The sequence below is a fragment of the Netta rufina genome (genome assembly GCF_964035555.1).
Source record: "Netta rufina genome assembly, chromosome: 17".
NCBI classification, from domain to species: Eukaryota; Metazoa; Chordata; class Aves; order Anseriformes; family Anatidae; genus Netta; species Netta rufina.
The window spans coordinates 13,506,678-13,529,249 of record NC_140141.1 but is presented as its reverse complement, the minus strand read 5'-3'; the positions used below and the strand labels follow the sequence as shown (position 1 = coordinate 13,529,249).

General features: G+C 35.6%; 2 protein-coding genes across 4 annotated transcripts in view; one reads left to right on the top strand and one right to left on the bottom strand.

The window, feature by feature from the left end:
• The window catches only part of KNTC1 (kinetochore associated 1), a gene marked incomplete at both ends in the record, with an annotated part of 37,288 nt that extends 29,318 nt beyond the window's left edge, over positions 1–7,970 (bottom strand). The window contains 18 exon segments of the mRNA XM_084297455.1: positions 279–368; positions 482–607; positions 1,193–1,268; positions 1,360–1,425; positions 1,535–1,578; positions 2,409–2,507; positions 3,063–3,117; positions 3,834–3,946; positions 4,181–4,233; positions 4,588–4,681; positions 5,299–5,409; positions 5,641–5,675; positions 6,230–6,272; positions 6,274–6,308; positions 6,659–6,731; positions 7,112–7,227; positions 7,607–7,727; positions 7,839–7,970. Of these exon segments, the coding sequence (XP_084153581.1) occupies positions 279–368; positions 482–607; positions 1,193–1,268; positions 1,360–1,425; positions 1,535–1,578; positions 2,409–2,507; positions 3,063–3,117; positions 3,834–3,946; positions 4,181–4,233; positions 4,588–4,681; positions 5,299–5,409; positions 5,641–5,675; positions 6,230–6,272; positions 6,274–6,308; positions 6,659–6,731; positions 7,112–7,227; positions 7,607–7,727; positions 7,839–7,970 (1,482 nt within the window).
• Positions 7,971–8,615: 645 nt separating this feature from the next.
• On the top strand, positions 8,616–21,942 carry RSRC2 (arginine and serine rich coiled-coil 2). Of its 3 annotated transcripts, none has more exons than XM_084297316.1 (10): positions 8,616–8,705; positions 10,899–11,055; positions 11,712–11,755; positions 14,376–14,566; positions 15,179–15,322; positions 18,931–19,053; positions 19,155–19,234; positions 19,768–19,997; positions 20,644–20,733; positions 21,299–21,942. In XM_084297316.1, the coding sequence occupies exons 1-10, from the start codon at positions 8,700–8,702 to the stop codon at positions 21,476–21,478; spliced, it is 1,245 nt and encodes a 414-aa protein (XP_084153442.1). In that variant the 5' UTR covers positions 8,616–8,699; the 3' UTR covers positions 21,479–21,942. The 3 variants fall into 3 exon arrangements, with proteins under 3 accessions (XP_084153442.1, XP_084153441.1, XP_084153443.1); XM_084297315.1 differs by having other exon boundaries at positions 19,765–19,997; XM_084297317.1 differs by lacking the exon at positions 8,616–8,705 and adding an exon at positions 12,667–12,744 and having other exon boundaries at positions 10,959–11,055; positions 14,354–14,566; positions 19,765–19,997.
• The last annotated feature ends 630 nt before the right edge of the window (positions 21,943–22,572 follow it).

Here is a 22,572-nt window from a genome sequence, read left to right as displayed (position 1 = left end):
TAGTATTGAAAATGAACTCATAAAGACTACTCAAAACTAAAACCCTCTTTCTGGTGTGAAAATAGAACTGCAACCCCTTTTTTGCCTTTAAGCAATAGCAAGAATGAAGTCGCAACAAGTCTTGATTCTTCTTCACATTTCATAACACAATTTATAATGCAGCTTTTTGAATGACTGTAACTGGTTTGAAGGTGTCCCGCCTCTCAAGTTGTACAGGAGAATGTAATAGCAATGGGCAACAGTAAACAATCAAATTTAAACAAGCAAAAACCACTTACTCTGACTTTAGCATAGTTTAGCATTTCTTGAGTGGTTTCATATAGTGGCCATGGAGCATTCATGCAGTAATCCACAACAAATTGGCTATCCTGTTTGAGTAAGGAAACAACTGAAATTAATTCCAAGCTCCTTTATGATTATTCTGCTAGGGAAACAGATCAGGGTTAAAAAAATAAAAATGAAATATGAAAATTAAGGAGACCTGAATTTTATGCAGATTTTCTTTGGCTTCATTCACAAGATCCAGCCAGGCTTCTTGCCCATAACTCCCAACAGAAGCAGAAGCTAGCTTCTCTAAAATAGCGCTTGCTTTCACTTTGTATACAAGCTGTTTAAATAAAAAAAAAATAAAAAAAATAAATAATAAAAAAAACCACAGTTTTAAATCTGATGCACTTCAGCTTAAAACAGAGGACTCTGCCTAAAGCTGAAAACTCTACATTTTCCTCCACATTGTTTTTGAGATTCAGTGTCCATATGCATTAAATGCTTTGAAAAAAAAAATAAAAGCAGAGGGAACACATACTTCATACACAATCTTTTAAAGTTATACCTTCTACCTTCAGCTCTGAGTGCCTATAAGATTGTAGAAAAAAAATTTAATGGATCAAAAACCTGTAAAGAAAACTTTAAATTAGTAAGAATGCCTATATATAAAATAAAAATACGAAGATGACCATACAGAAATGCTTTAAATTCTAATTGATCATTAATTTATTATTAAAGATGGTGGATTTACAATAAATTCTGGTTATCAGCAATTTCTTAGGGAAATGTTCCACTTCAAGGTACATTCAATAGACTTACGGATCTATTAGTGTTTTCTGATGGACTATTGGATAAGAAACTTACTTGTAAGTTCAGTTATGTTAATCTATTTCCAAATGTTTTTTATCAAGCACAAGCAACTTACCTCAACATCAAGTCCAAACTGAATTGCAAAATTCTCAGCCTCAGTGAATTTGTGTTTGTGAAGTAAGCGACTTAGTCTGGGGGAGGGATAAAGTAAAACACACTAATTTAACATAAATGCCAAACTACAGATGAGGAAAAAAAAAAAGGTTTTGAGGAAAAGAGTACCTGTTTTCTGGCAAGGCTTCAGTTAAACTTCTCATCACAACAATAGAAACTGGGCCTTCAGCAGATCTGAGGATGAGAGGGAACTATGTGAGTTCAACTCTAAAACAACTAGATGTACAAGTAATCTGCATTTTTATGCAACAGTAAGCTGGTAATATACAAAACATTATCTTACATCTGATGATTTTCATGAATTCCTTCCAAGAAGTATATTGTATCCTATAGCAATATGACAACAGAAATCATTAGGTGGTAGAAGATATCAATTAAAAAAAAAAAAAAAAAAAAAAAAAGAGAGAGAATGAGAATCAAAACTGCAATGCATAAGGTGTTCTTTAACTTTTTAATCTGGAAACAACCTACTGCCTTTCTCTCAGAAAGAATATTTTTCTTTTATGTTTATCACGTTAATTTCTGCATGGTTTCCACCATCTAAAATTTCTGAGGGCCTTTCATCAGCTTTCTATTTTACTGCTTATCAGATCCAGAGCTTACTAGATTTATTTTCACGATTCCAGTTATCCAGTTAAGAGGCACTGCTTAGACTTCTGACTTGGTATCGTCTCACATACCCACTCCACCTCAACAGTCTTTATAGCATTCTTAATTCATGAAGTTCACACTGTCCTTTTGCAACCTTCTTGCTTTGTTAAACTTTTCACAAGAAAGCAGTTTAAATAGAAACTAAGTAGTTCTGTCATCTAAACTTATGCAAGTCCCAAGGAAACCCAGAGCATTTTTCTATGCTGAGACAATTTAAGACTTAATACAGTGTTTAGCTGTAGCAGCAGCAAGAAAAACTGGCAGGAGTATGAAACATTCTAACAGGCCAGAGACATAGAATTAAACTGTCCAGTTTGCTATGTTATCTTTTTCTCCATCCTTTCGGGACATCATTTAATCTTTCTTGCACATTTTCTGCACAGTTTCTAGCACAAATTGGTTCTAATCTAAACAAGAATAACACAGTATGCTTTTTAATACTTATATCTATTAAAACAATTGTATTTCTTCAAAGAAAAGCAACAACAAAAAAAATCAACACATACTGTACCAATCCAACTTTGAACAAGTGAAGAAACAACAGATATTTCCAAAGAATAGAGCTGTTGCATAGCAGGCAATGCAAAAACCATTAAACTTCTCATCTATATATTAAAAAAAAAAAGAAACATGTCAGAAATAAATGATACTGAGACACTAGTGACAAGTGATTTTTGAGAATTATTTCTGTATTCTTATGATTGATTCTACAATTTGAGAAGGTTTAATGAAATTTTAGATCTTGTCACATATAAATAGTCAGGCTTCATTGAAAATCTTCGATAGTGTTCATCCTGGCTTTCTACTCCAATTAACACCCTTGGTTGTACATGGAGGTAGTTACTGAATACAGCAGTACTATATAGATACAGATACTATTCTAAAAGAAATCTGTGAAGGTATATGAGACAATAATATTTTTTTTCTGTTTTTTCCTACCTGTCTACTATTAAAAAAAAAGCAATCAAAACCAAATCAAACAAACAAACAAACAAAAAAAAAAACACCAAAAAAAACAGGGTAGCTTGCCCTGATCAACGTGTCAAGACATTGCAACAATCCCCACTATATCCTAAGAGCTAGTTCCATCTCATTTTTTTGACTTTGGCCTCCTGAGAACACGTGCTTAACAACTGAGGAACAGAATATAGATAATCTACCTGTTTGTTAGTGGGTGTTGTCATGGCTATCAGTTTAACATTGTCAAGTCCTTGCCTATAGAAAGAAAGACAGAGGGGGAGAAAAGAGAACAAAGAATACTGTATCACTCTTATTTAAAACTGGGGAGTTTTGTTCTGAGTTTTATAAAATTCAGTTTTCTATTGAAACTGGTACATTTTAAAACCATATAGCTCATCCCAAAATAACAGTCTTTTAGCATGTAGAGGATACATTCAACTAATGACATTTTAAAGTTTTTCAAATGTATACAGTCCTTATTTTTTAAATTGGCACAAAGTAATGGAAAAAGTCAAGAGTCTTCTCTTCTAACCTTAATTGCCATTAATTCATTTTGGATTTTATCCAATACTCGTAACTCCAGATTTTGATTTTTTACATCTGTGGAACAGAGATCTTACTATTTATCCATCCCAAAGAAAGACAAACACCAAACAAAACATCAGACGACTTGCAGGCAATATTATACGACTTATTACACCTTATTTGAGATGGGCATTTCCAAAATGATGCAGGTTACGTACAATCTTCCTTAGCAGTAAAAATAGATAGAACAACAACAACAAAAAAAGGCAGAAAACATCAAGCTGAGCTAACAATACTAGGAAGTTCAACGTTTTGTCCTGAATAGAAAGATTTCAAAGATTTCTATAAATTCTATTACCGTAGAAAATCAAGCATCTGTTGCACATTTCCTCTAACTATAGACAACTTCGGATTTTTCAGAACTGGTGCTGTAACACTTTACTTACTGTACAACTGAAGAAGAATCTGACTCCGTAGTGAGAAGAAATTCTTCAATATGTATTAAAGACCAATCCCAAATTAAAGTAAGAGAATAAACATCCCACATGCTTAAGATATTCTGTATAAAAAAATAATAATAATTAAAAAAACAGGTATGGAGTTCATATTTGGTCTTTATTGAGCAGAATATTAAAGCTTAAATAATGACTAGGAGTAGATTAACATAAAAAGTAAGGTCAAGATCACCAAAGATAAGCATATTTATTTAATAGAAACATGTTTTAAAGAATATTTTTATAAACTCTTTCTAAAACATTGTAAAATGACGACTAAGCCAAACTGTCACACGTACCTCTGTATCTAAAACAAACAGCAGATTGTCAAGAACTTGAAGTTTCACTGCATCTAAAAGAAATAATACACGTTCATACAAATTTACTATTTTTCTTGAAAAATGTATTTGAAGCAAAAAAAAATTTTACACTGTAGAACCAAGCATTGGAGATGGTTAATCTCCACAACTTCACTGTGAAGTTCCATTAGCATTTTTGCTTAAACAGAATCATGATTTACATGTATAAAGTTAAACTCAACAATTTTGAAACAAAATTGGGCTGTACTTTTACAAGAGGTATTCCAGTTGGTATACGTGTATACTGTTACTAAAAACCAGCAAGATAACTGATGTCTTATTTTCTGCAGTTAAATATGAATTCTATACTTGTCTATAAAAAGAAAAAAAAAATGTTTTTTTTTTACCTTTGATCAGACTTGAATCGGCAAAACTTCGAACAGACACCAGGTTACTGCTGGGGTCTACCTCCCATTTGGAGAGTACATAATCACCTTTACCCTGTCAGTAAATGAAAGTAAAATGGGGCTACATGTTAGAAATTTGTCCACTGACAACTTTACTTCTCCAGTTGACCTTTTACTTACAAAACTCTTGAAGTTTTGAAGAAATGATTGCAACATTAACTTTATTGTCAGTAAATGCATATGTTTAAAAAGTCTTTTTTTTTTTTATTATTGTTGTTTGTTTGTTTTTAAATTTGGTAATAACCTTAACTGTTATTTTGGCAAACCTTTGTTGAATGTAAACCTCTTGCCAATTTTGGCGCTCTCTCTAAGCCCAAGGGCAAGACTCTAAATCTACCCTGTATGAGCTAGGAATTACACTGATTTACTAAAGTCATGCAGACAGCGTGAAAATGTTTTCCCCCCATCCTTCACACCTGAGCCAGTTCTGAAGTGACAAAACAGTTATTATTATTATTTTTTTTCTATTAAGAAAAAGACTGAAAAACTGATAACCTTTAAATGTACAATGAAGGAAATTAAAGAAAAAAGTCTTAGTGCAAAAAAAAAATATACCCTTTTAAAACCACCTAGACATAAATTTTGTTGCAGATCAATAAATGCCATCATTGATCCCATAACAATTATTATAAACATTCTATTACTACTTACCCCAATTATCAAATGGATTTTATTCACCGAGTTACATATCACAAAATTCTGACAGCCAAGGCTGTGATACTCTTCTGTGGGAATGAAAGCTGTCTTTATCTCTCCTTGCAACTATAGAGGTAGAAGATGAAGGTAAAGCAAACAAAAGAGAAAGAAGGAAAAAGTTACATATAAAAAACGTGTGAATTTTGAACTTCTCACTTCTCCATGAATAGAAAAAATAATCACCACAATTATGAATTGTTAATGATGAACTGGTAAGTAGTCAATAGAACACAACAAAGTTTTGTTACAAACTTTGCACTTCAACACAGATGTTACAGATTAGCAGGTATTTCGTACCTTATTTGCCACAATCATATCCATCTTGTCAATTGCTACATTAAAAAAAGCATAGATAAAACCAAATCAATATTAAATATTTTTTAAACTGAAAAAAACACCACTAAATTTCACTTAGGATAGTTTATCCCAACCTGACGATTCTGGAGAAAAAAAAAAAAGAAAAAGAAAAAAAAAAGATCTCCAGCCACTATCTTTGGCAGTTTCTATTTCTATTTACCACATTATGGAACTCCAGAAAATCTGAACTATGTTTAGATTTAAACATTTAAACAGACAGCATTAAATTAGTTATTCCCAATATTCTTCGGTACAGTTCAAATTGATATTGCAACTTAAAAGCCTGCTTGCATAATATTCAGTACTTTCTCAAAACCACTGAATAATAGAAACACAAGTGAAAGGAATTTTTGGAAAATAATAAAATTATCAAACTAATTGTATATTGGATTCCCTTTAAAAAGCATCCAGGGCTACGCAGAAAATCCCAAGTCAATATCTTAATCCTCTTTGAAAGATGCATGAAAAAGCTATTTAGCACAGCTCTTCTTCTCAAACTGAAATCCCAGTCGGTTTGTAGATATCTTACCTTCTTGTGTTTTAGCAAGTGGGAGACACATAATGCAAAAAAAAACCCTTCCTTGTGAGAATGAACATATGATAAACACCTAAAAAAAAATCCAACAAAATACACATATTGAGTTTGACTATTCAGTAACTGTAAGGAGACTACTTGCTTAAAGATAGGAAACTGAAATAACTGGAAAAAAAAAAGTAAATAAATTCTGACCAAATATTTTGAAACAAATACTTTGTCACTTTCAATTGAATTTTCAGCTTTCCAGTATTTTCAAGGACCTGCAGATAAAGCCCACTGAACTAAAAGTACATCTAAAGTTTGAAATGCAAATTAAATCTGCATCTGATTTATTTTGTAGCTTCTTTCTTTAAGAAATATTAAATGGGAACAAAATGACAAATACAGAGACGAGAAAAGAAAAATTATTCAAGTGCTTACCTGCATCTGCTTTATCTTTCTCAATAAAGAGATTTAAGTAAGTCTTTTCACTTGAAGATGATTCAACCAAAATCTAAGATGGAATCAACATAAAGAATATTATTGTGTTTTATCTGGGAAAAAAATAAAAACAATGACCAAAAAAACCCACCACCATAACAACAACAAAACATTTTTATTTGAAATACTGATCATCAGTTCAAACTTTAACCTTTTCTCTTTCATGAAGAACTTACTATTGCTTATACATACCATTCCTAAATATAATTTGCTAATTTGTTACTCATGGCAGCAAGTAATCTGTTTGTTTGTTCAAACTAGAAGATGTGTTCAAAACACATGAATATTTATATTTTGATATATTGGAGAAAGAAAGAAAGAAACAAACAAATCCAAAGAACTCCAAAGAAATTCTAGGCTTTCAGCAAAATTAGGACAGAACAAGTACTATACCTTAGTCAGCAAGGTTTGTTTTGATGGAATATGAATAAGATGTAAATTGCCACTTCTCTCACCAACGACAAGAAATTGTCTTTCTTGACACATACCAACTACATCCACATTAGTATCTGAAAAAGATATCAAAATGTCAGCTTACAAGATTTTTATTAGTAAACATTCATGTCTGAAACAGGAAGTAGACAATACAGTGTTCCAGATTTCTTCAAAGTTACTTACTTTTATAAGACAAAGTACAGGAAAGGACATGCAGAGGGTGGCTTCACTATCCATTATTCCCATTGCAGTGAAAAGTTAACAAGCATTCTAATTAAATTGTTAAGGTAATAGCTTGTTAATGACATACAGAATCATGTTTTATTATTTAGTTATTCACTATAATACCTCTATGGTAGGTAGATACACAAGATACTTGCTGTATTATACAAAAACAGTTGTCTTTAAAAGTCAGTTTTGAATTTTAATTGAATTCTAAGGTAGTGAACTTACCAAACTGAATGTGCAGCTGAAGAGACTGCCCAGTGCTGTCAAGAAGAGCCACTGATCTGTCAACGACGATAATGCTGCCATCCCTCGAGTTGCATGCGTACAGCTGGGGATTAGCTAAAACCTGAAAAGAAAAAGATTGTTACATGTAATAACTGAATCACTTTATGAAACACATCAAAGAAGTTGTCATAGCTATTAAGAAATAGAAAAAGGTAGTTTTAATGAACTCTACCTTTTCTGAAGATGTTATTTGAAGTAGCGCATCCACTTGGTACAACGCATTTCCACATTCATGTCCTATGCATACAGTGAGCTGCTCGCTTCCTGTGTCATCATTGACAAGAATTTCTATGTCATTCCACATTCTGACCTGCGATAAACATATAAGCAACATGCTGAAAAGCGGGATTTTGAAAAGATATATGAACACATATAGATCGTAATTTTTATTATTGTTGTGATTTTGCCTGGAGGAGGAAGAGAATTGGAATAAACCTTGTAAAGGTGTGCGTCGAGAAAACAAAACCTGAGTATTGAGAGCAATGAACAAACGGAATGAAGAAAACTTAAATCGTGAGAGGAATTAAAAAAATAGAAGGAGCAAAATGTAAGGCTAAGAGCCACGAATCCCAGCTGATGACCCGGCGTGCCTGAAGAACGCAGCTCAAGACAGGCATTTTCGCACCCTGAGGTGGATAAAATACAAAAGCAGAGACCCCCTGCCCCACAGAAGCCCCATGTCCCCCCCTCTGTCACCCTGTCCCCTCACCGAGCCACCGCCGCCCCCCTCAGCCACCTCAGGCTTTCAAATTGGCGGGAGCGCCGCTGCCGCTACGGGTCGCGGCGTGGGCCACGCTTCTGCCACTCGCGAGCGCCTCCCGCCCCGCCGTTGCTAGGACACGGCCTCGCCCTCCTCCCCCCTCCCCCCCAGAATGCAGCGCCCGCCGCTCGCCGCCGGGCCCCGCCCGCGGTTCCATCCGGGCACCTGGCGGCTAAAGGGAGGGGGGCGGGGCCGGGCGCCTCGCTGCTGAGGGAGGCTGCGTCGCGGCGAGGAGCTGCTGAGGGGGAGCGGCGGCGGCCCGGGCGCACCGAGATGGCGGTGAGGGGCCGCCGAGGAGCCGGGGAGAGGCGGAGGGAGCCGAAACGGGGGGTGCTGGGCGCCGGGAGGGGAGAGGAGGGCGGGATGGGGAGGGTGGGCGGCGGGGAGCCGTGCGCGCGGAGAGACAAAATGGCGCCCGGCGGCTCCCCGCCGCCATGATGGGCCGCGGGCAGGGGGGGGGCCGCGCTCCCCCTTTGCTTCTCCCTGCCGCTTCCAGAAGTTTCTGCCTCGTCTTTTCGGGCGTAGGGAGAAGCGGAGAGGCCCCGTGGCTTCAGTTTTGTCGTTTGCAAGCCGAGGAAAGGGATGCTGGGGGTGTAGGAGCGGGTTCTTCCTCCAGGGCGCAGGCTTGTAGGCAGCAGAGGGAAGGGGGGAAGGATCCGGCGGTTGGGCCGTGCTCGGTTGTTGTCGATGCAGCCCCCCCTTCCCTCTTACTTTTCTTTGTGATTGCTCACAGGCCCGCTGTTTTTATCGTCTTGTTGAGGTTAGTGGTTAATTAGTTGCATCTCTGCCCCTTTGTGTGGTTAACGTTGTTGGGAAACTTCTCTGCTGGAGTTCTCTCTGCTTAGAGTCCAAAAAAGATCACCGCCCTTCGTACACGGGCTGAGGGTTTAGTTTTGTTAATGTTTAAAAATTGTTAGGCTTCACATAAAGGTGCTGCAGAAGTAGCTTTCTAAAACTGATGCGAATAATTTTTTTTTCAAAAAGTTGCCTAGTTTTTTCGAGTGTGCAGAAAAACTAGGCTCTTAACATGGTAAGGCTTTTCTATGTGGATTATAAGTAGCTTTTGGTGTTGAATCTGATATTGTAAATTTTTGTTTTGAAACTTGACCAATAGCCTAACAGAACGTTTGGAGAAAACTTACTTTCTTCATGAAAAGGATGGTTTCTCAGTTTGCATAATCTGTTAAAAATAGGCTTTTTTCCTGTAAAAAAGGCTTGAAAACTATTTATGGACTTTTTGCTTTGCATCTAAATTGCAACTGTTATCTTTGAGGTTACTCTGCAGTACTAGGTGAGATGTAAATCCTGACCCCATGGCCAGTCCAGCAATAATTTAAGAACTGAATACAGTCTCATCGAAGTCTGTCAGCTTTTTTTGCTTTGTAATTTCCGAAGGCTGAGAGAGCACAAGGACATTAATGAACAGCAGTGTGTATGGGTAATGGGACTAGGAAAATGTGGCAGTGGGCTCATCCAACTGAATACTACATTTAACTTAGAGAGTTAGCTGGTATTTTCCTTATCTCAAGTAACTTCAAAACGTTATTTAATATAGATCTGAAAGTTTCTTTGAAACTACTGTTAGGTGAGTCTTTTGGAAACCTTAGGTTAAAAAGAGGAGGGACTGAGTAGAGGGGGAAGAAATGTAGGGAAGCATCTGATAGATGAGGAATGCTGAGGATTGTGATGGCTAAGATCAGAAATTAGGGAGTTGGTTCCTGCTGTTTCAGGATAGTGGGTGGAGTATTAATAGTATTCAGAATGGTTACTGAGGCAGTAAAGTTATGCTGTAGATGCAGTCTTAAGTGTTTAATGCTCCAGATGATGATCTGGTTTGAACTAGGTATGGTGTACTATGTGAAAAGAGGTAAAGATCTGCTTTCTCTCTAACTTCAAGAGATTCTGTTACGTTCTAAAGGATGTACAGATAAATTTCTGTACATCTGCAAATTAATAAAGAATTGGGCAGACTGAACAGTAGTAGCTGAAATAAAATTCTATAGATTTGTATCTCATAACATGCTGTAGCGTGTTACTAAGAAAGTCCACCATTAATACGCTTGTTTTAACCACAGTGATCAAGAGATCTAATTAGTACTCGTATATGTTGTTTAGGAAAAATCAGCTGCCTTATTTTCAAAGTAATAAAAAAATAATAAAAACTAGAGTTCAGAGTGTAGTTTTACTGAAAGCTCATGGAAAAAGTAAAGCACATTCTGATGTTATGAGAGAGCAAAATGTTTGCTGTACATTAGTTCTGTAATAAAGTTTTGAAAAATCAATCTGTATGCAGTTACACAGCTTGCTGCAAGGCTGTCCAGCTCTTGCCTAACTAATAATGGGTTGTCTACTCACAGGCTTGTCTTCATGGAAAACAACTTTGTGTCATCCAAGGAAGTACGAAGTAAATAATTTTTTCTTGTTTTGAAATCTGAAGTTTTTGATTCTTAATCATTCTGTTTTCATGTGTAGGGCAGTGATACAGAACGAGAGGCAGTAGCCCCAGAGAAGTCCTCTCCAGAAAGAGAGAAGAAAAAGGAACAATCAGATGCCTCTAGTTCTCCCAGAACATCAAAGCATCATTATTCAAGATCCCGCTCACGGTCAAGGGAAAGAAGACGGAAGTCAGGTATGGTCTTCATATAAGCAAAGATGCTTAGTAAAGTTCTGTTGGTTGTTGTTTTGTTTTGTTTGTTGTTTTTTTTTTTTTACTTTGATATAATTAAATTGTATATGCTTATAGAGCTGAAATGTCTATAAAGCTGTTTCATAGACAATTCCAGTAACTTGGTAAAACAGGAAAAAAGATGCAAAATCAAAATAAGTAGCTTCAAATATGTTATATTGATTTTTTTTTTCAATTTAAATGGTAGAAGTGTTAAGAATGTACATTATTAGTCTTCATAGGATCTTATGGGAAGGCTAATAATAAAAATAGTTCAGGAAAAAAATGTACTACTGTGTTTATTTTAATTAGGTTTGGTTAGTAAGAGATACGTTTACATGGTTTGTGACAAAAACGAAGGTAACTGTGTGGAAAAATACAGTGTGCCTAGAATATGACACAAACTTACTTTTTGCTGTCAGAGCTTAAACAAATGCAAAGAATGAATTGTTTATGGTTAGAGTTCATGTTCTGCAGTATGTATTCAAATACATACTGTTTGTGTTTTAAGTCTCTGTTCTTGGCTTTATGTAGTGGAATAACTAAAAGAAACTGAAAGATCATAGTCAGCTGATCTCCTCTTTAGTGTAGTAAGCGATAATAAATATCTTCTTCTCCAGATGCTGAAGGAAGAAAACACAGAAGCCGGAGCAGGAGCAAAGAGGTAATTAACACTTTGTAGTGATTAGGTAATTGTACAGTACAGCTTTAAAAGTACCTTGTAGTAATGCACATATGTGTAAACCTATGTAAATGACTTTTATGGTAAGTACAAGAAATTGGAAACTTTAAGCTTAAAAATGGATATGGAGATCCTTTCATAGTGAAGCATGATTGCAGCCATCATGTTGACAAGGTAATAGTTTTATAGAAAATCGCTTTCAGAAACTAGTAACTTAATTTCTTTTTTATTTCTTTCTATTTTTTTTTTGTGGAAACAGCCAAGTGAAAGGATTCATATGGAGAAGTAGAATGGTGTTCTTGATGACTTTCACAGAGCTTCCATTAACCAAAAGCCTTCGGTGGCTTTAATCCTGGCCAATGTTCAGGACTTCCAATAATAAATATCAATTTACTTAAACACATTAAAAACAATTACCCACCTGACTGAGCTCTGTCTATTGCATCTATTAATTCTAAAGACTCATAGCTTGACAAACAAGCTAGGTCAGCTGGAAACATGACAGTAGCAGCAAAATTTCAGAAGGCTGTCTTTTTTTTTTTCATAATATATATATAAAAATAAGGGAGTGGAAGAGACAGCATCAATAATGCTTTGGAAATCACTGGCTTACACACCAGAGAAGAGATGAAATGAACAATCCAGGAACATCAAAATAGAAAGGAAGCTAAAGCCATGTGGGGCAATAGCAGGCTGGGTCAGATGAGGGACTTCTAACTTTTACCTGGGTCAGGAACTTTTTCCCCAATTCCAATGGAAGCTCTGTTTTTTCTTTAAAAAAAAAAAAAAAAAAAAAAGGAAAGGAAAAGGAAAAATAATCTAGGAGAATTTTTGTGAAATTGAATATATTGTTTAGCTCACATGATAACATTTCTATAATAAATCATACTCAGCGTGCTAATGCGCGAAGAGACTGAACTGAAGACGCTGCAGACTCAGATAGCAAAATTATAAGCCTACTTCATGATAAGGTAACTATTAGTCATTCAAACTCATATTTCCCTTAAAAGTATCTTAAATCCGTTATGGGATATAATGGTGTTTATTACTAAGTGTGTGCCTGGAAGACTGATTTAAAAAAAAAAAAACACAAGTGGTTTTCATGTTCAGAAAAAAAAAATCCTTGCTTAAAATTGTCCAGTGTTCTTACCATTCTGTTATATCTAGTTTTAGTGTATTTAGCATTTTCTAAATTTCGCTGTGAGCATATTATGAACTGTCGCATGGTAGATTTACTGTTTTCATTAATTTGCGAGATCAATACCATTGTTTGTAGACTATATACTAAATATTGATAATAATTCTTAAGATATATATATATATCAGAACAGCTACTTATATAAATGCATATTTAAAAATAATGTACAAGTAATACCTTAAACTATTCAACCGTGTTTTTATGTACCAAGTAATTCTTCAAGGAGTTAAAATACTGTAAAAGCAGGAAAAAGCATCTTAACACATCACAAATCTACATGAATTATAACTGAATATATTTAGAACCTGATAGACATGAATAAGGAGTTAAAAATGTTTGGATAAGTGGGTATAAGCTAGTTACAGCATCACCTCCTGATGTGTTTGTTTTGACACAGGGTTATGCTTATGGACAGATTTTAAGAGTATTTTACATAAAATAGATGTAGATAAGAGAAAAAAATTAACTGAGTTTTAGTCTGAAATGGTTGTATCATAAAATTTTGACTTGAAGCAAAATATTGTTAAGTATAGGGCTTAAGTGGGCTATGCTAGAAAGAGTGCAAAATAAACGGGGTATATTAAGAAAAGGTGTTGATGTCATGACTTAGTCTCCAAGGAAAACACTGGCAAAAATCAGGCCTGTCCTTGCTAAGTATTTTTAGCATTGCAGCTATAAAAAGGAATCTTTTTTTAAGAGACACTGCAGGAAGAAATTGCGGTATGGTGGAGCAGCAAATCTTTAATTTAAATCTACTGTGGGAGGTACTGGAGTAATGCATGTTGGTTTTAAATACTAAAAATGGGATTGACCATATAACTTTCTATTTTGCTTCTTACAAACTGTTAGAAGTTACTGACTGAAGAGAGTTTTGCTCTAAAAAACAATTATCTACTGATCCATAGAGGAGTATTTTAGTTCCAAAAGCAAAATAGTGTATGTCTGCAACTGTGTGAATGGATTTTAATGATTCTTTTTACATGGTAGACTTAGACAAATACTTAATGTTAACTAGAAATGTGATTGTGTATATATGCTTATCCATAAGTTGTCAGATAGGCACATACTATGTGTTTTGAATTTTGGACAAAGACTGAGAATGACAGTTGTTTTGGTTATAATGCTGTGAACTCTGATGGAAGCTGTGTAAAGATACCTTGATGGGTGTTTTCAAAACTCCTTTAGACAGCCGGGGGGAGGGAAATTGGGGATAAATTATAATGTGCATTTGCAACATTGGGTAGATGGTGGCATTAGGTAAAGTAGCCCATCACTCTTGATTGAGTCACACTCCTAAGGTTACTAATGTTGCATCACAACTTATCATTTTTTATCTTCTGATACCCATACTAACTCTCTTTGTTGCACTATTTTCCTGAAAGAACCAACTTCTTCTTAAAACAGGCAAGAAGACACGAATCCAAAGAGAAGTCCTCCAAGAAGCACAAATCTGAAGACCACAATGACAAAGAACATTCTTCTGACAAGGGCAGAGATAGCCTAAACTCATCTGAAAATGGTGAGGATAGACATAAACGCAAAGAGAGAAAATCGTCAAGAGGGAGGAGTCATTCAAGGTCCAGGTCCCGTGAAAGGTAAATTGTTTTATATGATTTAAAAAAAAAAAAAAAAAGTGTCTAGAATTTGGGTTGACTTTAACATACAACTGAATTTTGTTGCTGACCTAATTTAACTCTGAAGTATCATCAGTATATATTGCATGTTTCGGATTTGATTGGATAGTGTGTTTGCTACTTGTTTTTTCCAGATTAGTTCTGAGTAAATCTACTAAGTACCTGTAAGGTTTTTATATAGGTGATCTGTCAATGTTAACCCAAGTTTATAATTTGCAAACAGATTATAGAAAAATTATCAGTGGAGCATATTTTATGTTCCCTATTGGCATTGACAGGAAAGAAGTGCAGGTGTGCACTTCAGTGAACAAATAAAAATAGCTATGTTGATGAGTATGACAGTTTTAAGTAAACTGCATAAGTCACTTGTCAGTGGTGGCTGATGGTAGTGTTTCATTCCAGTCTTATTTCATCTCCTAGTTCTAAGTTCTTTCAGGCATGAACGTTTCCATGTGATATTTGCAGTCCACCCTACATTTCCTGATGCATTTTGACCTGTGGTGACAAACTTGAATGTAAGTCCTTGACTAAAATCTGAATTCAAACATGAGGAATTTGGGACCTGTGTTTCAGACGTCATCGTAGTAGAAGTCGTGATAGGAAAAAATCCCGATCTCGCAGCAGAGAGAGAAAGCGCCGTGTAAGATCTCGTTCAAGATCACGATCTAGACACAGACATAGAAGTAGAAGCAGAAGCAGAACTAGGAGTAGAAGCAGGTAAGTGTTAAGGTGGACATACACTTAGTGGAGATGGTTGAACACTCCGTGGAGTGCTGCTGTATAAAGGAATGCTGGGTTTGGCCAGTTAATGCCTATTCAGTGTAACTGTGTTTTTTTCCCCTTAGCTGTATTAACACAGTGGGTTAAGTGCTGGGTAGTGCGTCTATGCTGACAGAAACAGTTGTCCTAGACAGCTTACATGTCTCAGCTTCTCAGCTTTTCATGCTATGTTTTCATGTTAGCATTTCAAGAAGCTTAATAGTTACTTTGAGGGTATTGTCTAAAACCACTGCTTTAAAAAAGCTGGCTGATAATTTAGAAGGAAAGTAAATAATGTTTTGAGTGGTATGATTACCGCAGTTCAAGCTCTGTGGATTTCTTGTGTCAGAGCTGAATTTACCATCTTAAGTTAGGAATATTTATGGAGGAAAAAACAAAACAGTAAGATGCAACTGACATTTTCATGTCTCTTACGCAAGAGTAGTATAGTTAGCAGAGACTACTTTAATTATCTGTTTTTATGTATATGTCAAAAAAGAGAAGTGGGCCTTCTGAACAGGGCGTTTGCTAATTCTGATCTATTCAACAAACTCTGTTTAAATATTTGTGTATATCTTTTTTGGTGAACTAGCACAGGTAGTGTAGTGCTGAGATGAACTGAGTCAGATGGGCAGTTTTTGATCTGTGTACTACTCTTCGTAGTCATTACCAGCTTTCATGTTGAGCTTTGCAAAAAAGAATATTAACTACTTTTTCTTGATATTTTGGGTGCTTCCATTTGTTCCTCAGTCTCAAATTCCAGAAGCACAGGTTGAAACTATGTGGGTGAACAAATGCTAGCTTATTGTGTGTGTCTGACAGAGTTGAGATTAATGCCTCACCTGGAATAGGCTAGAGTTGAGGTTTTCCTCCCTGCACAGGAGTTAATGTTTTCTAGCCGAAGATTCATTCAGTGTTTTGCTGTGGAGTTCTCAGTCTACTTGCATGCGTCAGTCTATTTGCATGTGTCACGTTCTTAATGTCCTGTAGGATTTTCTGAATGAGTAAGTTGAAATATGATATAATGACTACATTTGGGGACAGCTGTGTATTTTTCCACCCTGCTTGTCTAAAGTAACAAGTAGTTAGGATGCAAACTGATGTCCCTTAAAAGCTCCCAAGAAAGTGTTGTCAGTGTTCAGTTCGTTTAGTTACATTTTTTACTAGCATATTTTAAATTGCATATTTGAATGGTGAAGATAGTGGGTATGACTACTCAATATTACAGTGGACCTTTGGAGACTTAAGAATGTAACGCTACATCACCACTTGAGAAACTGTTAAGAAGACTTATGTTTCTGAAGAACATGTTGAATTACATGGTTTGTGTCGATTTATTTTGGCACGCGCTTTCTACCAAACTTTCAGCTGGGGTGAGTAGAGCTGGGTCTTCAATTGATATACACACATTATTTGTGCTTACTGGTACTTAAGCCACCTTTTAGCATGACGTGTAAGGTTCTGGATTCCCATTGTTTACAGGTATTAAGAGCTTTAAACGCACGTAATTTATAAAAAGTCACTTTGAACACTTTGTGTAATGGCTCCATGAAACTTCTCATCTCGAACTTTTTTTCTTTCCCTTTTTAACTTCTGCAGTAGAATTCAAATTACCTGAAACAGAGCAGCAGTTGTGGGAAGACGTAGTAAGGGATAATCATAGCTTAAGAATTTCTTTAACTGTGATGGATAGATAGACTGCAAGAATCCATTTCTTTTAAGTATTGTTTTGTATCTCACGTGCTAGGGAAGGGAGAGTAAATGAGGCATGAGTCTTTATCAGTAGCTAGCTAGAGCAATTAATCATTTCTGAGCTCAGGTGCAGTTGTTGGAAAGATCATTATGAGACAGACTTCAAGAAAAACTCTTCACAAGCCAGATAAGCAAGATGTGAAAACCTAGCTTGTTAAAACTAATAAATTCCCCCTATTTATGAAATGCAGTGTTGCTGTGTTGCAGTTCACAGGCTATGACAATATCATTTATAAACAGTAGAGCTTGACCTTCTTACGGTGATTTTTGCATAACCTCAAGCTCACATTACCAAGTGATCTGTCCTCACTAGCGTTTAAAGTAATCTTGTTCTGTGAGCACATACACCTTTTCTTTTGTTGCATTGCTCTGATTAAATGAAAGATGGAAAACATGACACCATCTGCTTGTTTCAAATGAAAATACTTAAATACAAAAGCTCAAATATTTATTTCCTTGATGTTTACCAGTGCAATAAAGCATCAGACCAAAGACAAGACCAAACTACAATAGTCAGCACGGCAAAAATGAAGGTATCTTTGAAACATGCATTACATCTTATCTCAGGAATGCAGATCTGTCACTTCCCAGTGCCTGAATCTGCATCTTGCCATCTTCTATTAAAAGATAAGTCTTGACTCCTTTGTATTCTACCAGATTTGTCATGTAAACAAGGATCTGTTTTATGACTTCAGGCTGCATTTCATGATGTTTGGGGATGCTGCACAAATTGCAAACAGAAGAAACTGAGTAGTTGAATACCGTTTAAAGTGGCTGTACTCATGTTAGTCATTACCTCAGATGGTTCAGAACATTTAAGTATCAAATTGCAGAAACATCTCGTGTGCATCGTAACTTATTGTTGATGGCAAATCTGGTGATTCTCTTGTAATTCAAGCTTTGTTGGAAATTTCTAGAATTTATGACTTCATTCAAAATGTGAACCAGAGGCTTAAATAAGGATAAACCTTTATTTCTTGTAAAGTAGTTATTAATCATCCTGGCAAAGAAAAATAACTGCTAATGGTAGTTAGTATATTTTTAGCAGCTGCTGCTTAAAATAAACTAGATTTATATCCTATAACAGCAACCTATACTTGGGAGGAGAGGTCACTAAATGATAGATGCACTGGATGTTTTGTTGTCTTGCTTAAAAATAAATTTATGTTGGATTCTTCTCAGTTACAGTCTTCAGATAATGCATGCATCATAGTCCTCTGCACAGATAACTGTCCTTCTTCAGAGCTTTATTTTTTTTTTTTTTTTAAAGAAGTGCTTAAATAAGTTCTCCCATCTAGTTTGATATCCTCCCTCAAAAAGTAGCGCAAAGAACATTTAGTGGCAAGTACAGAGAGGAGGAGAACAGTAATTTCCCTGAGTAATATTCCAGTTTTTGACTTCACAATGCTGATTTCTAACATAATAATAACGCTGTTAAGTCTTAATTGTTTTAAAATCTTCTTGAGCCTTGATCCACTTTAGTTTTCTTGCAGTTGACGTACCAGAAGTTACATGACAATTTTGCTTGTCAGGAGTTGGAATGAAAAATCCCTTACGCTAAGTAAAGGGTAAATGAATACCCAGAATTAGATATTGTTAGATCTTGAAGTTGGAAAAACTCTGTTTTAAGTCTGTTAAAATGCAAGTGTGACTGTTCCACTCTTCTAGTATAATCTCTGTGAAAGCTGTTTTTGAGAGCTCTGCAAATTAATCTTTTTACTGCTTTTGAGAGACATGATTAAATGCTTTATGTAATGTTAAGATTTGTATATATACCTTCATTGTTTTAGTAAATGTCTTCAATTTGGTTACAGAGAGCGAAAGAAAAGAATTGAAAAGCCCCGAAGATTCAGCAGGAGTCATAGCCGGAGTCCAAGTCCGCCACCTTTTCGGGGACGAAATACAGCTATGGATGCACAGGAAGCATTAGCCAGAAGGTCAGAAATTGTTATGATTTTAATGAAATGTAATATAAATAAGCTGTTGCTGTTGACTTTTGCATGTCTAAATACTTTTATACTCATGCATTTATTTCTAGGTTGGAGAGAGCAAAGAAATTGCAAGAACAGAGAGAGAAGGAAATGGTTGAAAAACAGAAGCAACAGGAAATGGCTGCAGGTAACTTATGAATATTATATTAAATACTGAAGAATAACATGGGTGGAAGATAATGCAGGCTTATGTGCTGAGTGCAGCTTGTCTTTCCTTTGGTTAATTGTTAAATTGGTTCATCCAAGAATGACAAGTAGAAATAGGAAATAAAGGGGAGGGGGGATCAGACAGATTGGGGGGGGAATAACCTAGGATTTCTTACTGTCTTTTATAGTATTGATGACTTGGTATCAAAAATGTTGTATGTTAGGCTGCTAAACAATTTTGTGATGTCTATTGGACCCTTCTTGTATGTGCCATTAAGCAAAAATTTGGAAGCTGTTACCAGTTCAGTGATATTTGGAAGCATGAGGTACATTATTTAGACTTTTACCAAAACTATTGGAGAACTGTTTCTTAGAATATAAACATGGCATTTATAAATTATCCTGCATTTCTTATTTTCAACTTACTGCTAATGAAGGGAAGTACTTGTCTTTGGAAAAAAAAAAAAAAAGTGTGAACTTACTGATACAAGTTACTGTTCTGTTCTTTAGCAGCTGCAGCCACTGGAGGTTCTGTTATTAATGTTGCTGCTCTTCTGGCATCGGGAACACAAGTAACTCCTCAAATAGCAATGGCAGCTCAAATGGCAGCACTACAAGCAAAAGCACTAGCAGAGACTGGAATAGCCGTACCTAGCTATTACAACCCAGCAGCAGTGAATCCCATGAAATTTGCTGAACAAGAGAAAAAGCGGAAGATGCTTTGGCAAGGCAAAAAGGAAGGGGTAATGTCTTACTTTCTTAAAAACTTGTTTGGAAACATCTTACTGGTAGTTCAGGAATGCTTATTAATGTTATTTTCAGATAAAATGCTTTTATACATCCTATTAAAAACATTCAGGGTAAAACTGGAGAAGTGAAAGGACTAAGGTGACCACACCTTCAGTGAAAAGTGGTAGTGACACAAGCCTTAGGAAAACAGCTGATACCGTAAGATGCAATTATACCTCAAAAATTTTAATGTCCATTTTATTAGTAAATAAAACTTCACAGTAAATACCAAATACAGGCAGTCTCTTACTGAAAAGTGATGGCTAACATCAGACATTCATTTAAAGGTAAATAAATTCCATAATTCATTTTGGGCCTGTGTTCTGACAAGGTTCCCAAACTTCATGAAAATGAAAATATCTGTCCAAGAAAAGATGATACGTCATTTTGAAACCAAAAATTAAGCAGATTTTCCTCACAAAAAGTTTCTGTGGGGGATACACAGGGATGTCAGACATAACTTGAAAACATTTTACCTCCAGCTTTGCTACAGCTACACAGTGGTCTCATTTTTAATACAGCTTGTATTTGTTTGCTATTATATTGTGATATTAACAGGAAAGTATGTTAAAAGGCGATGTTTGTTTTAATCTTGTGCAGGATAAATCACAGTCTGCAGAAATATGGGAAAAATTAAATTTTGGAAACAAGGACCAAAATGTCAAGTTCAGAAAACTGATGGGCATTAAGGTAAAGAGTTATGAATGTATAATTAAACTTCCTATTAACTCTGGGACATCAGGTATATTTTAACATCCTTACTTAGTAAGGCACTCTCCAAGTTAACCTGTTGCTATGTGATACTTACAGTATAACTTATTCAATTTAGTTAATAAGCATAATTTTTTTAATAAGCAATACTTAGAGTATTGCTTATTAAAGTTTACAAGCAATATCTACATTAAATTTTAGAATTCGATCATGTTTCTTGAATCTGTTAGATCTGTGACAAGGGGTAATTGTTCAATACTAATAGTAACAGTTCAATATTCATAATGTGATGTTCAAATTTTGTAGCTATCTCTGTATAGATAAATGGAGATTTTTAACTTGAGTTAGAAAAAGGATCTTAGTGAAGGAATATACATGTTTCTTTATCACTGAGAGCAAAAGCTATGCTGGAATGTTATAGCAGTAAAATCAGATGCTTGAATTCTTATGCCTTTGAAAAAATTACTAAGAATTTAGGACAGCTGTAGCATATGAAAAGCACTTATACAAAGCTAATGTTTATTTTCTTCTATCTGGTTTCTAGAGTGAGGATGAAGCTGGCTGTAGTTCAGTTGATGAAGAAAGTTACAAAACGCTGAAACAACAGGAAGAGGTTTTCAGAAATCTAGATGCACAGTATGAAATGGCAAGATCACAGACGCATACGCAAAGAGGAATGGGATTGGGGTTTACATCTTCAATGCGAGGAATGGATGCAGTTTGAAAACAAGCGATTTTAAAGTTGGGGACTTCGGAAGGTTCTTGTTCAAATGTTGGGTCCTTGTTCACCAAAAAGCTAGCATTCTAGCTTGCATGGGTGTTGCATTGACTTTAATTTATTGATAAATACAATTTTTTTTGTAAATATCAGATCAGTGATACTGGTGTTAGTGTTGTAATCAGGTTATACCCACTTCCATTAAACTTGACAGAACTTTAGAAGGACAGTATTTTTTAGTTAAAGTTCTACTTTTCAAACCAAGCAGCAGATGGGATGAACTCATACATGGATATTTCGTGTCCACTGTCTTGTGTACTTTTGTACTTTAACCTTGTACAGTTATTTTCAATTCTTGAAACATGAAAGAAACATTGTGTAGATGTTATTTAGCAGTCCAGGCCAATAGGCACATAATCCAGCAAAAAAACCCTGGTTAATAATAAAGAAGTTTTTTCTCTAAGGTCTTATTTTATGTTAATTAGTTGTCTTTTGGCCGAATTCTAAGGAAACTGTAGGTAAGAAATGTCAGAAAAGTTAGGAGAGGTCAGAAATAGAGTATTTGTTCTGCTTTGCCTGTTTCGAAGTACACGTTTCTTAAGGAGGTTAGTGGTATGGATCACAGATTTAGGGATTAATACTGAACTCTTTTTTCTTTGTTAGTTTGGAATCACTTTTGGTAAGGAGAAGAGCAAGGGACAATAAAAACAACAGTGGTGAGAAAGTGGAGGTGCTGGAGCCCTTTGCTAATACTTTATGTACTGTTCAGGGTACTTGAAAGTACTGAAGTGTTAATTTAAAACAATCATATTTTTTTGTTAAGTAAATGTGTGTTATAAGAATGCCTTAATCTCTGCAATGCATGGTCCAGGCAGGAGCAGGACACAGAAACACATCCTGCCATAATTTTCTCTCCACATCTTCCACATAGCCCCCCACTTAATAAATAAAAATTAAAAAAAAAAAAAGTGGAGGGGTAAGAAAGCAGGGCTAAAACAAGGGTTCAACTCTTAGTTCCAGGTGGCGGAGTCCCCATTTTGGGGAAACCCGCCCTTCGCAGAACTACAGCCTCCAGCGTGCACTGCGCCTCAGGCGCGCAA

Coding starts and splice junctions, on each gene's coding strand:
- RSRC2 (XM_084297315.1), top strand. Junction 19,054..19,154: donor CAGGAAGCATTAGCCAGAAG/GTCAGAAATTGT, acceptor ATTTATTTCTAG/GTTGGAGAGAGCAAAGAAAT. Junction 19,235..19,764: donor GCAACAGGAAATGGCTGCAG/GTAACTTATGAA, acceptor TCTGTTCTTTAG/CAGCTGCAGCCACTGGAGGT.